The sequence below is a fragment of the Schistocerca piceifrons genome, chromosome 2 (assembly GCF_021461385.2).
Source record: "Schistocerca piceifrons isolate TAMUIC-IGC-003096 chromosome 2, iqSchPice1.1, whole genome shotgun sequence".
Lineage (NCBI taxonomy): Eukaryota > Metazoa > Arthropoda > Insecta > Orthoptera > Acrididae > Schistocerca > Schistocerca piceifrons.
The window spans coordinates 180,311,589-180,324,339 of NC_060139.1; the positions used below are offsets into that span (position 1 = coordinate 180,311,589).

General features: G+C 43.2%; 1 protein-coding gene across 1 annotated transcript in view; it reads left to right on the forward strand.

Annotated features, from left to right (window-relative positions):
- Positions 1 to 6,334: 6,334 nt before the first annotated feature.
- Positions 6,335 to 12,751, forward strand: part of LOC124777221 (signal recognition particle subunit SRP68-like) — a 77,915-nt gene continuing 71,498 nt past the window's right edge. Inside the window, exon 1 of the mRNA XM_047252539.1 lies at positions 6,335 to 6,488. Coding sequence (XP_047108495.1) covers positions 6,374 to 6,488 — 115 coding nt within the window. The 5' untranslated portion in view covers positions 6,335 to 6,373. The remainder of the gene's footprint in view (positions 6,489 to 12,751) is intronic.

Sequence of the window (12,751 nt, forward strand, 5' to 3'; positions counted from 1 at the left end):
CGAATGCCAAACGCAAAGAAATAGACCAATGTGGCTGAAACTTGGTGTGCGTTCTTTCCAAAGATGCTACTAACTAAACATGACCTCAGGACGCTCTGGTGGTACCAACTCTCGGACTTTGTACGAACTTTTCAAACGCCCCTCGTATAGAATGGAAACTCGAAGTTTGGAAACAGTAATTCATGCTGACTTGATTTCCACTTCAACATGTTGGGAGCTTCAAGGGTTCATATCCATGTGCCCACTTGATTTCTGCTGCTGCTGCTACTCAAATGTATCAGACACTGCATCATGTGTCTGTCAGCTGATGAGGTGAAGGAAAAATAAAAGAAAACCACATGCAGATAGATACATAATAAATTATAGTAATTATAATCATTGAGACAGAGAGAGGAATGAGTTAGTACTTACATCTAAGTATGTGTGTAAGTTTTTATTCTTTCTGGAGGTGGTAGATTTATGATGATGCTTCATGACTATGATTGACCTTTCACTATGGTGCACAGAGCACATGTGGCAATAGCTAATGAAGTTGGACACTAAGGATGAGTGGTGGGAGGTAGATGATTGCAACGCTATGGACACTGGAACAAATTTTTTGGACTGGAGACGCAGGAGTTGCACTCGTATCCCCATCCTGGATCGCCTTCTTGGATTCTGAAGTTATTTATAATGTCATGGTTCACCATCTCGGATAGCCAACTTAAATTCTAAATTTAACAACCCTGCACACTGCACCAGAACCCTCAGGATCATTGTCTTGGATTGCGCACCATGCAGACTGCTCTAAGACGAGTCATCATAAGGCTGCCAGTGATCATAAGGCTGTGACAGCATCTATTACGACCTGCCCTTCAAGGAATGTTAAGAAAGGCATGAAGATACATTTGCTCAGCAAGGGTGACAGATATTCTGTTTAAAGAATTTGGTGGGAAATCGATTATAGTGTATGGAATATTATTTAAACAATTTAGACAACATTTGGCATATTGTTTATTTAAACACTTTATGGGATATGAGACTGTATATTTATTTATGTAAAGAATTCGGCAGTTGGCAGGAAATCGACTGCAGTGTATGGAATATTGGTTGAATAATTTAGACACTGTGTGGAATAATGTGTATTTAAACAGTTCATGGGATAGAAGATGATATATGGAATACGCGGGTCAGAACTTAAGTAGTGGCAACTACACTCCTGGAAATTGAAATAAGAACACCGTGAATTCATTGTCCCAGGAAGAGGAAACTTTATTGACACATTCCTGGGGTCAGATACATCACATGATCACACTGACAGAACCACAGGCACATAGACACAGGCAACAGAGCATACACAATGTCGGCACTAGTACAGTGTATACCCACCTTTCGCAGCAATGCAGGCTGCTATTCTCCCATGGAGACGATCGTAGAGATGCTGGATGTAGTCCTGTGGAACGGCTTGCCATGCCATTTCCACCTGGCGCCTCAGTTGGACCAGCGTTCGTGCTGGACTTGCAGACCGCGTGAGACGACGCTTCATCCAGTCCCAAACATGCTCAATGGGGGACAGATCCGGAGATCTTGCTGGCCAGGGTAGTTGACTTACACCTTCTAGGGCACGTTGGGTGGCACGGGATACATGCGGACGTGCATTGTCCTGTTGGAACAGCAAGTTACCTTGCCGGTCTAGGAATGGTAGAACGATGGGTTCGATGATGGTTTGGATGTACCGTGCACTATTCAGTGTCCCCTCGACGATCACCAGTGGTGTACGGCCAGTGTAGGAGATCGCTCCCCACACCATGATGCCGGGTGTTGGCCCTGTGTGCCTCGGTCGTATGCAGTCCTGATTGTGGCGCTCACCTGCACGGCGCCAAACACGCATACGACCATCATTGGCACCAAGGCAGAAGCGACTCTCATCGCTGAAGATGACACGTCTCCATTCGTCCCTCCATTCACGCCTGTCGCGACACCACTGGAGGCGGGCTGCACGATGTTGGGGCGTGAGCGGAAGACGGCCTAACGGTGTGCGGGACCGTAGCCCAGCTTCATGGAGACGGTTGCGAATGGTCCTCGCCGATACCCCAGGAGCAACAGTGTCCCTAATTTGCTGGGAAGTGGCGGTGCGGTCCCCTACGGCACTGCGTAGGATCCTACGGTCTTGGCGTGCATCCGTGCGTCGCTGCGGTCCGGTCCCAGGTCGACGGGCACGTGCACCTTCCGCCGACCACTGGCGACAACATCGATGTACTGTGGAGACCTCACGCCCCACGTGTTGAGCAATTCGGCGGTACGTCCACCCGGCCTCCCGCATGCCCACTATACGCCCTCGCTCGAAGTCCGTCAACTGCACATACGGTTCACGTCCACGCTGTCGCGGCATGCTACCAGTGTTACAGACTGCGATGGAGCTCCGTATGCCACGGCAAACTGGCTGACACTGACGGCGGCGGTGCACAAATGCTGCGCAGCTAGCGCCATTCGACGGCCAACACCGCGGTTCCTGGTGTGTCCGCTGTGCCGTGCGTGTGATCATTGCTTGTACAGCCCTCTCGCAGTGTCCGGAGCAAGTATGGTGGGTCTGACACACCGGTGTCAATGTGTTCTTTTTTCCATTTCCAGGAGTGTATTTATTCACAACCGATACAAAAGAGTTACAAGGTACAAAAGAGTTACAAGTTTACAACTGTTACAGTCCTTGAAAGCAGTCACCAGGCTTGTGTAGAACTCGTTGCCAGCAATGTGGAAGCCGTAATACACCTTTCGCAGAGCCTGTTCTGCTGATGGTGCGATGGAACAGTCTAAAGTTATGGTGATTCTCGTGTGCGACTGTGATGGTGTTATCCTAACGCATCACGTTCCTCCACAGCAGATCATCAATGCACAATATTACTGTTCGTTTTCAGAGCATCACCTGCGACCAGCTTTGCGAAAAAAGCGGCGACACTTTCTGCGCAACCCACTCATCATTCTGCACGACAATGTACAGGTGCATAAAGCACAAGCTGTGCCTGCTCTGTTCGGTCGATGGGACTGGGTAGTACTGTACCATCCACCATATTCGCTGGATTGAGGTCCTTGTGACTTTGATTTGATTCCGAAGATGAAGAAACCACTTCATGGCATTCGCTTCAGAACTGTTCCAGAGATTCGACAGGCAGTATACCGCTCCATTCTCACCGTCAACAGAACAGGGTCTGCTAACAGTATACTATGCCTTCCACATCTCTGGCAACAGGTTCTACATAATGCTGGTGACTACTTTGAAGGACAGTAACAGGTGCAAACATAACTCTTTTGAATCGGTTGTGACTGAATAGTTGCCACTATTTAAGTTCCAACCCTCGTATTTAAACAAATGTGATGCTTTTTCTTTCCGATCGTGCAAGGAATACTTTCATGAAGCACCCATCAAACATAATTACGCTGTTAAAAATCGTTCGACTTTGAAGCAAGCACTGTCTGTCATTCCGCCCATGCAGGCTGCCCCAGCTGCACACCCCAAGGGCTTGTATCACCTGCCGGGCCGCGCCACACCGGCGAGAATCTGAGAAGCTAATCCCCAAACAAAAGTACCCAAGAAATTCCTGTCGAAACACGTGCTCCTTCTCTATTTCACCTTCTGTAATGTGCCACTGCCTGGGCTGCACCCGCCATGCATCGCAGTTGGACCGAACCGCAGACAGAGCAGAGTTAACCCTGTAAATCCCTGCAGAATACCGACACACACGAGAACTCCTTCCAGGGCAAATATCTGACTGAGTATGGATTCCGCCATGGGCACTAAGCTGTCGTTTGCGCTGGAGAGAAAGGATCATACAACAAGAAATTACCCTTATCTAACGTACCTGCTTCAGTTTGACTAATGATATCACTCAGATTTTCATTGGTTTTCTCTCTCTCCTTCTTAGCACATGCTGAGTCAACTTCTAATGTTGCTACCCTTACAGTAAGCTCGTCGACAGATAGAGGTACACCTTCATAGTCTTTATTTAGTTTGTTATAAAACAGTGGTTACCTTTTTTACTGTCGAAATCAACTGGTTTTGTATGACTTTTGTATTTGTATATGCATCTGTGATTTTCTTTATCTGTTGCTCTACTGGATCACTGTGGTCGTTAAATGAATCTACCTTCTGTTTCAGCTCTGTAATATTACTGTTAACTTCAGAAAGTACTTCATGCTTTACTTGTTTTCTCATATCATTCAATTTTTCGTCCAGTTCAGTGCGAAAATTTTTGTCTAAGCCATCGAACTTCTGCGAAACCGTGTTTTGTAAGTCCTTGAATAATTGTTTTTGTTCTTGTTTCATTGTATTTCGTGTGACGGTGTTCTGATTGTGTGTCGAATTATCAATTTTGGTATTCGCATCTTGTTTTATATCACTGAAAAGTGAAATGATCGTATGGCATTTATTGGCCAGGATATCCCCTTCAGGGTTCGGCCGCAGTATTGCAAGTCTTTTTAGTTGACGCCACTTCGGCGATTTGCTTGTCAATGATGATGAAAAACACACAACACCCAGTCCCCTGACAGGAATCGAAACGAGGCCTCCTTGTGTGTAGGTGATAAAGTTACCACCGTGCTATGGAGGCGGACTATGTTCATATTGTGTTTCATATAGTCAAATATCATGTTTATGTAGATAATAACTGCCATAGCAGTGCTTCAGTTGTATACTGTGGTTGCTGTCAGCTGTACTTTCCAAGTTAATGTTTGTGCTGACACCAAGTGGTGTTTGTAACATGTTGTCAAGTTTCGTATTGGAATCGCTCTCTAGTATTTCATTCATGAGCGGTATGTCGCTTTGGGAGATACTGACATTGTCTTGTTAAATGTAAACATTATTTTGTCAAGGTTATTGTACTGTGGAATGTCGCTATCATTTGTCACACCTGTGACACTCATATCTGACCCATTTAAGCTTTCTGCAGTAGGCATGCATGGCGCCTGAACTCCAATTGTTCGATCGCGCAATCCTACGCTATCTTGGCCGACTGCGTTTTCGCCATTGCTATCAATAATGGACATATATTTTTCTCCCATGTTGTATGAATATGCAAAAATAAAAATTTCACAAAATGTTAAAATTTCGTATGCGAATTATTACATTGTTATTATATTGATAATTGTAGTTTACGTCATGTCAAACCCTGTGTAACATCTATTCCTGTCCTACCTTTGATACGCAAAGAAAGCAGCTTACTATATACAATTTTACGTGGCCTGGATCCAATTCTTATTCCTTTCCATTATTTTCTCCTCAATTTTTGCCTTTTTGCATCACTTGCTCCCTGTTGCAAACAGAAAATCCCGACAATTAGTTTTTATGACTAATAACAATGTCATAGAAATTTCTTACTATAAAAATAGTTAAGAAACCCTACTCCCAACTAGTGCCCTGAAGTCCTGACACTCAGGTCGCCAACTGTATCATAATAAAAATATATATGAATGGAAAAAATTAATTTAAAGTATATTACAATTGCATTATTAGAAATGTGATACTTGTGTGATTTTTGGCTAATCAGACTTCTTTTCTTACATTTCAATTGTAGATGCAGGCAGCAGACTTCAAGGACACCAGTGTGTGTCAAAAATAAGGAAGTCCTCCTTACTTGGTATCACTTCACTTCAATAAAATATACTTCATACTGATATCAAATCTTTTCTCTTATTTCGCAACATACACGACACAAAACATTCGTAGCACGTCTTAATCCGAACCGCACATCTTAACAGAAACTTCTACATGGAAGGGAATGAGAAACGAAACCATGTATAAAGAAAAATGAATAACTTTTTTTTTTCATTTATCTGCGCCTTACTGCGCATTCATAATTAACGACTTTGCCAACGCTTATGGTCGATCGGTGTTTCCTTTTTTGTTTTTAATAAATTTTAACTTTACGATATCCTGGGGGGTCTTTTGCCATGAAGACACAAGACCAATGACGAAATCCCGCTATTACGAGTTAATGCCCTGAATTTACACTGAAATACTCTTTTGGAGGCGAACCCACTTCTTGCTGAAATTTCTTATCTAGACCTACAGACTATTAGTAGATTGAAACTGTGTCATTAGGACGCATGAGATATTCAGCAATGTATTCACAGTCATCTGCCCGTTAGTACTAAATATTTATCCGATCCTAATAGACACTGGAACAACTACATTAGTTTAAGGTGGACCTCGTACTAGTGGTTTATATATATATATATATATATATATATATATATATATATATATATATATATAGTAACTTTCTAGAGCACAGTGACGAAAATTAATGTCGCTGATTATTTCTACATGAGAATAGCGCCAAAGAGCTTCAGTAATGACTGGGAGGGAGAAGTAGTATTATGGTACGCAAAGAACTTTGGCATGGTGACGACGATGGTGGCTCAAGAAGAGGAAGTATCTGAAAATAAAACAGATTTGCCAGATGAAATTGTTGAGAGTAATATTGATGGAGACGGCAAGTTATTTACCCTGGAAAGTATCCTTAAAAATGTCGTTATGTAGATGGTTTTCCTTTGTTTATGTTTACGTATGCCATATGGATCCATAACCTCTTCTGCCCCATGTAAACATGTAAGTGTCAACGTTAATAACTGCATGCATTGGAGAACAGAAAACAGATACGTTCATGTACTTGTGTTGTTACGTATTTCTATCGCGCATTGTCGATTTTTTAAAGTATATCCTGATATGAGTGCTTAACACTGAACATATATTTGGCTAGTGTAGTGGAATATGAAACGCCCTAAACAATCAAACGCTATTAATAGATATTAATACAAGTAACTGTTTCTGCCTCCCAGAGTGGAAAATCCACATCTTGTATGTCTGGTGGTGTTTGTCATTCGGATTGTTATCAAGGATTCATGAGTTTTGACACTATGAATGAGGTTGGAAATAGCAAACAAGAAAGAACGAAGGCAAGATTTATGTTCTCATTTTATGTTCACGACACCTTCGTCCAGTGTGTACAGAATTTGTTCCTGGAGTTACAGGACATACGATCCAATCAGTTGCTTATAACAGCCCATGTCAGATAAGTTTCTCTCTGTCAGCTGGGCATTTGCGAAAAAGGAAACCACCAATAGACACTCAAAGAATAAAAGAAGTAAACTTGAAGATACTGAACCTTCTGTCACAAAATTTGTGCTCTGACCTATTATATCATCATCATCATGATGTACGAACCTGACTCATCAACGTATAATGTTACCGAGTGAGGTCGCACAGGGGTTAGCACACTGGACTCGCATTTGGGAGGACAGTGATTCAAACACGCATCCGACCATCCTGATTTAGGTTTTCCCTGAGTTCCCTAAATCACCCAGGCAAATGCTAGGATGGTTCCCTTGAAAGGGCACAGGCCGCTTTGTTCCCCATCCTTCCCTAATCTGATGGGGCCAATGACCATGCTGTTTGCTCCCTTCCCTCCAACAAACCAATCAACCATACAATGTTTGCATATGGTACCATGTTAAGGTGTATGTATATCACATTCATTGATTTATCCAACTTCCAACCAGCCTATCATATGTCAGCTTACTCTATTCCTCAGGCTACAATGCAGCAGATCAACATGTCATCACAACTAAATTTCATATTAACATTTGTTGGCCTCACCACGCATAACTAATTTGTCACCAAATCTAGACCTTGGGGCTATGCTACAAGTCTGTCTGTCATCACAAACTTACGTAAAAACGTGGGGAGGGGGGGGGGGGGGGAGGAGTTTGGACGTGTATGATAACAACATTAGAATGTCATTGGTCAAAGCAGATTACTAGTATTGGTACATTCAACACACTCAAAGTGTATTATGATTAGTCTCTCTCCATATTGTTACAGGAAAGTCTTTGTGTATGAGCAAATTATAAAAACAATGTTTCCAATAGTAGACACTAGTGGTAGATGTGGAGGCACAAATGTGTGATAGATATTTACATCAGACAAAGTACAAAAACCAGCTTTAAATGGTGACTTTGGGAATATATTACCACCCTCTGCCTATCACATGAGTAAGAATTGTGAGGACAAGATTAGATTAATTACAACACCCACAGAAGTATTAAAACAATCATTATTTGTGTATAAACGGAACAAGATAAAACTCTTATAACTGGCACAAAGGGATGTGCCCTCTGCCATGCACTTTACAGTGGTTTACCGATTATAGATGTAGATGCCCCCTATTAAATCTACCATTGTCTCCTATTATAAAGTGCTAAAAATTTCAAGTGAGTGTGTTTGTTGGTCTACAGCACCTTGCTGTTGAGGTGTACTTTTAGATGACAATGCCCCACGATGCCACTTTGAGATTAAGCTGTTTTGAGGAGGATGTAAGGTTGTTTATGTGCTTGTCCTAGCCATTTTATCCCAGCTAAGTAAGATGTGCATTGTTGCTTATTGTCTTCTGTCAGTGTAAAGTGCTTAGTTAGCTAGGTGGACAGGAACATGACTATCATTGTACAAAAGCATGGGTACTATTTGGCCAGGATAAGTTTTCCCTTTTTACTGTTCTGCCAGTAGTGGAGAAAATCGGCACTAGATGGAAAATATTCACTGCCAACATTTCCTTTGCTTTAATACAAGCACAGAATATGGATAATTGTGCTAGCATTGCAGGAAGGAGTTGGCGCTGCCTTCCCATCACTGCTCCTCTCCCCTTGCAGTCCTAATGTGGGGGCAATGCGCTCTTCCTGCCTCTCCTGACAGCCACCATGCAAAGGGTCAACTTATCGTGGCCAAACAGGTGTGGACTAGGAATTTACTCTCCAGTGAGCACGCCAGTGTAATTGTTCTACATATTCCCAGTAAATAAATAACTGTGCTGTATTCCACTGCGATTGGTGATTGATTCATATTTTATTTCTTTTCTGGTTGTGTGAGATTATATGAGCCAAAACTGCTTGGTCATAAAATGAGTGGATGGAGCAATTCACTCTATACATTATGTACAGATTGCTGGTAAAGGATAGACCCCCCCCCCCATAAAAAGCAATTGGTGGTAGTTTGGTGGTAGTTTACACAAATATGCATACAGTGAAAGGCTCTAAAGTACTCTGATAAATTCCTGTGCCGTATGGGAAGAGTATGTTACAAAAAAGCCTTTAAAATTGTATATGACAGTCTATAGTTTCATTAAGAGCTTCTGTTGTGTTAGTCTCTTGGAAATGGAACCTGTGCAATAGTTGAAATGTTTCTGCTTCTACATCTGTCCTCTGAAAACCAACGTGAGATGCATGGCAGAGGGTTCGTCCCATTGTACCAGTTATTAGGGTTTCTTCCTGTTCCATTTAGTTATGGTGCAAGGCGGGAATAATTGTTTGGATGCCTCTGTGCGTGCAGTAATTATTCTAACCTTATCCTCACAATCCCTGTGTGAACAATATGTAGGGGGGGGGGGGTGCAGTATATCCCAAGAGTAATCATTTAAAGCTGGTTCTTGAAACTTCATTAATGAGATTGTCTTAGGACAGTTTACATCTGTCTTCAAGAGTCTGCCATTTCAGTTCCTTCAATATCTTCTGCCACGGATTAAACAAACCTATGACGATTTGTGCTGCCCTTCTCTGTAGACTAGTGCTCACTTCGATAATTATGCAGTTCCCTATTGGGTGATTGTACAATATTGTTAAACACAGATCTCATGAAAGAGTGTACATATAAGAACGGCAAGTATCTCCATTATTGAAAAATGTGCCAATGCTTTAATATAAACCCCCCTGTGATCTGCCTTCTGTGAAATGTTAGTGTATGATTCATCCTAACGGCAAAGACCTGAATTGTGGTCTTCACAAAGTTCCTGAGCCAGCTGAACATCATTCTAATCATCCTTTCATGACCTAATAATATTTTGTAAGTGTGCAACAATGGCCATAATAGAGTGAAAATAAGCAAAGTAAACAAGCTTCTGTGATCTCATTGTTACTGGAGATTTTTCATCTACTGAAGACAGCAGCACTCAGTTTCTCCAAGTGTTAACAAAATGATACATACAGAAAAAGTTCTTTCATCTTCAGTACTGTTAATATTATATGATCTTCTTCATTGCATACCAGATCTTGAGATAACAACATTTTGAGTTTCTTTTTGTACCATGTTTTGAAGCAGTCGTGAGTCGATGTGCCATTCCACCGAAAGTGAAATCATACCAATGGAGAAATATTTTTTACTCCTTGATTGTTATATGCAAATTTTTTGCAGTAGAGTCAAAGTTGCCAACTGTGTATAAAATGCATAATGTCTTTGTAACTGTGGATGCAAACCTAGACATCTGCTAATAATAAACCAAGCTGTTTAGCAGCAGTTTTAGAAGACAGGTTTTCAGTGGTGTCTGGCTTGATAGCCAAGTGGTCAGTCCGGCAGAACGTCATGCAAGGGGCACGGGTTCAGTTCCTGGCTTCAGGCAGTGTTGGCTTCGGTCACACAGCTTGAGGCTGTTGCCAATGGGCATCACTGTGGGGTTCCGGATGGGGGTTTGTCGGGGACGGCCAGCTCGTCCCACGCATCCCCCGATCGGACTACGACTGTGGTTGCCCGGGATACTGCCCGCATTGAGGCTGATCCCTCACCTGTGGTAGAGTGGGAGGTCGTCTCAAGGTGTGGCAGGGGGCGAAAGACATTCCGGAGGGCTGAACGGAAGGCCTCTCCAGTTTGTCTGACGAACCGGTTTCAGGCTCTGTCTCAGGCTGATACTGATCTTCGGCCTGACATGGCTGCTTGTCCTGTTCCAGAGGTTGCCCCTCAGTCTGCAAGATCCGGGCGGTCGCAGAGGGTGGGCTTACTGGTAGTTGGGAACTCCAACGTCAGGCGCGTAATGGGGCCCCTTAGGGATATGGCAGCAAGAGAGGGGAAGAAAACCAATGTGCACTCCATGTGCATACCGGGGGGGGGGGGGGGGTCATTCCAGATGTGGAAAGGGTCCTTCCGGATGCCATGAAGGGTACAGGGTGCACCCATCTGCAGGTGGTCGCTCATGTCGGCACCAATGATGTGTGTCGCTATGGATCCGAGGAAATTCTCTCTGGCTTCCGGCGGCTATCTGATTTGGTGAAGACTGCCAGTCTTGCTAGCGGGATGAAAACAGAGCTCACCATCTGCAGCATTGTCGACAGGACTGACTGCAGACCTTTGGTACAGAGCCGAGTGGAGGGTCTGAATCAGAGGCTGAAACGGTTCTGCGACCGTGTGGGCTGCAGATTCCTCGACTTGCGCCATAGGGTGGTGGGGTTTCGGGTTCCGCTGGATAGGTCAGGAGTCTACTACACACAACAAGGGGCTGCATGGGTAGCAGGGGTTGTGTGGCGTGGGCTGGGAGTTTTTTTTAGGTTAGATGGCCTTGGGCAAGTACAGAAAGGGCAACAGCCTCAACGGGTGCAGGGCAAAGTCAGAACATTCGGGGACCAAGCAGCAATCGGTATTGTAATTGTAAACTGTCGAAGCTGCATTGGTAAAGTACCGGAACTTAAGCTCTGATAGAAAGCACCGAAGCCGAAATCGTTATAGGTACAGAAAGCTGGTTGAAGCCAGAGATAAATTCTGCCGAAATTTTTACAAAGGTACAGACAGTGTTTAGAAAAGATAGATTGCATGCAACCGGTGGTGGAGTGTTCGTCACTGTTAGTAGTAGTTTATCCTGTAGTGAAATAGAAGTGGATAGTTCCTGTGAATTATTATGGGTGGAGGTTACACTCAACAACCGAGCTAGGTTAATAATTGGCTCCTTTTACCGACCTCCCGACTCAGCAGCATTAGTGGCAGAACAACCGAGAGAAAATTTGGAATACATTTCACATAAATTTTCTCAGCATGTTATAGTCTTAGGCGGAGATTTCAATTTACCAGATATAGACTGGGACACTCAGATGTTTAGGACGGGTGGTAGGGACAGAGCATCGAGTGACACTATACTGAGTGCACTATCCGAAAATTACCTCGAGCAATTAAACAGAGAACTGACTCGTGGAGATAACATCTTGGACCTACTGATAACAAACAGACGCGAACTTTTCGACTCTGTATGTACAGAACAGGGAATCAGTGATCATAAGGCCGTTGCAGCATCCCTGAATATGGAAGTTAGTAGGAATATAAAAAAAGGGAGGAAGGTTTATCTGTTTAGCAAGAGTAATAGAAGGCAGATTTCAGACTACCTAACAGATCAAAACGAAAATTTATGTTCCGACACTGACAATGTTGAGTGTTTATGGAAAAAGTTCAAGGCAATCGTGAAATGCGTTTTAGACAGGTACGTGCCGAGTAAAACTGTGATGGACGGGAAAAACCCACCGTGGTACAACAACAAAGTTAGGAAACTACTGCGAAAGCAAAGAGAGCTTCACTCTAAGTTTAAACGCAGCCAAAACCTCTCAGACAAACAGAAGCTAAACGATGTCAAAGTTAGCGTAAGGAGGGCTATGCGTGAAGGGTTCAGTGAATTCGAAAGTAAAATTCTATGTACCGACTTGACAGAAAATCCTAGGAAGTTCTGGTCTTACGTTAAATCAGTAAGTGGCTCGAAACAGCATATCCAGACACTCCGGGATGATGATGGCATTGAAACAGAGGATGACATGCGTAAAGCTGAAATACTAAACACCTTTTTCCAAAGCTGTTTCACAGAGGAAGACCGCACTGCAATTCCTTCTCTAAATCCTCGCACAAACGAAAAAATGGCTGACATCGAAATAAGTGTCCAGGGAATAGAAAAGCAACTGGAATCACTCAACAGAGGAAAGTCCA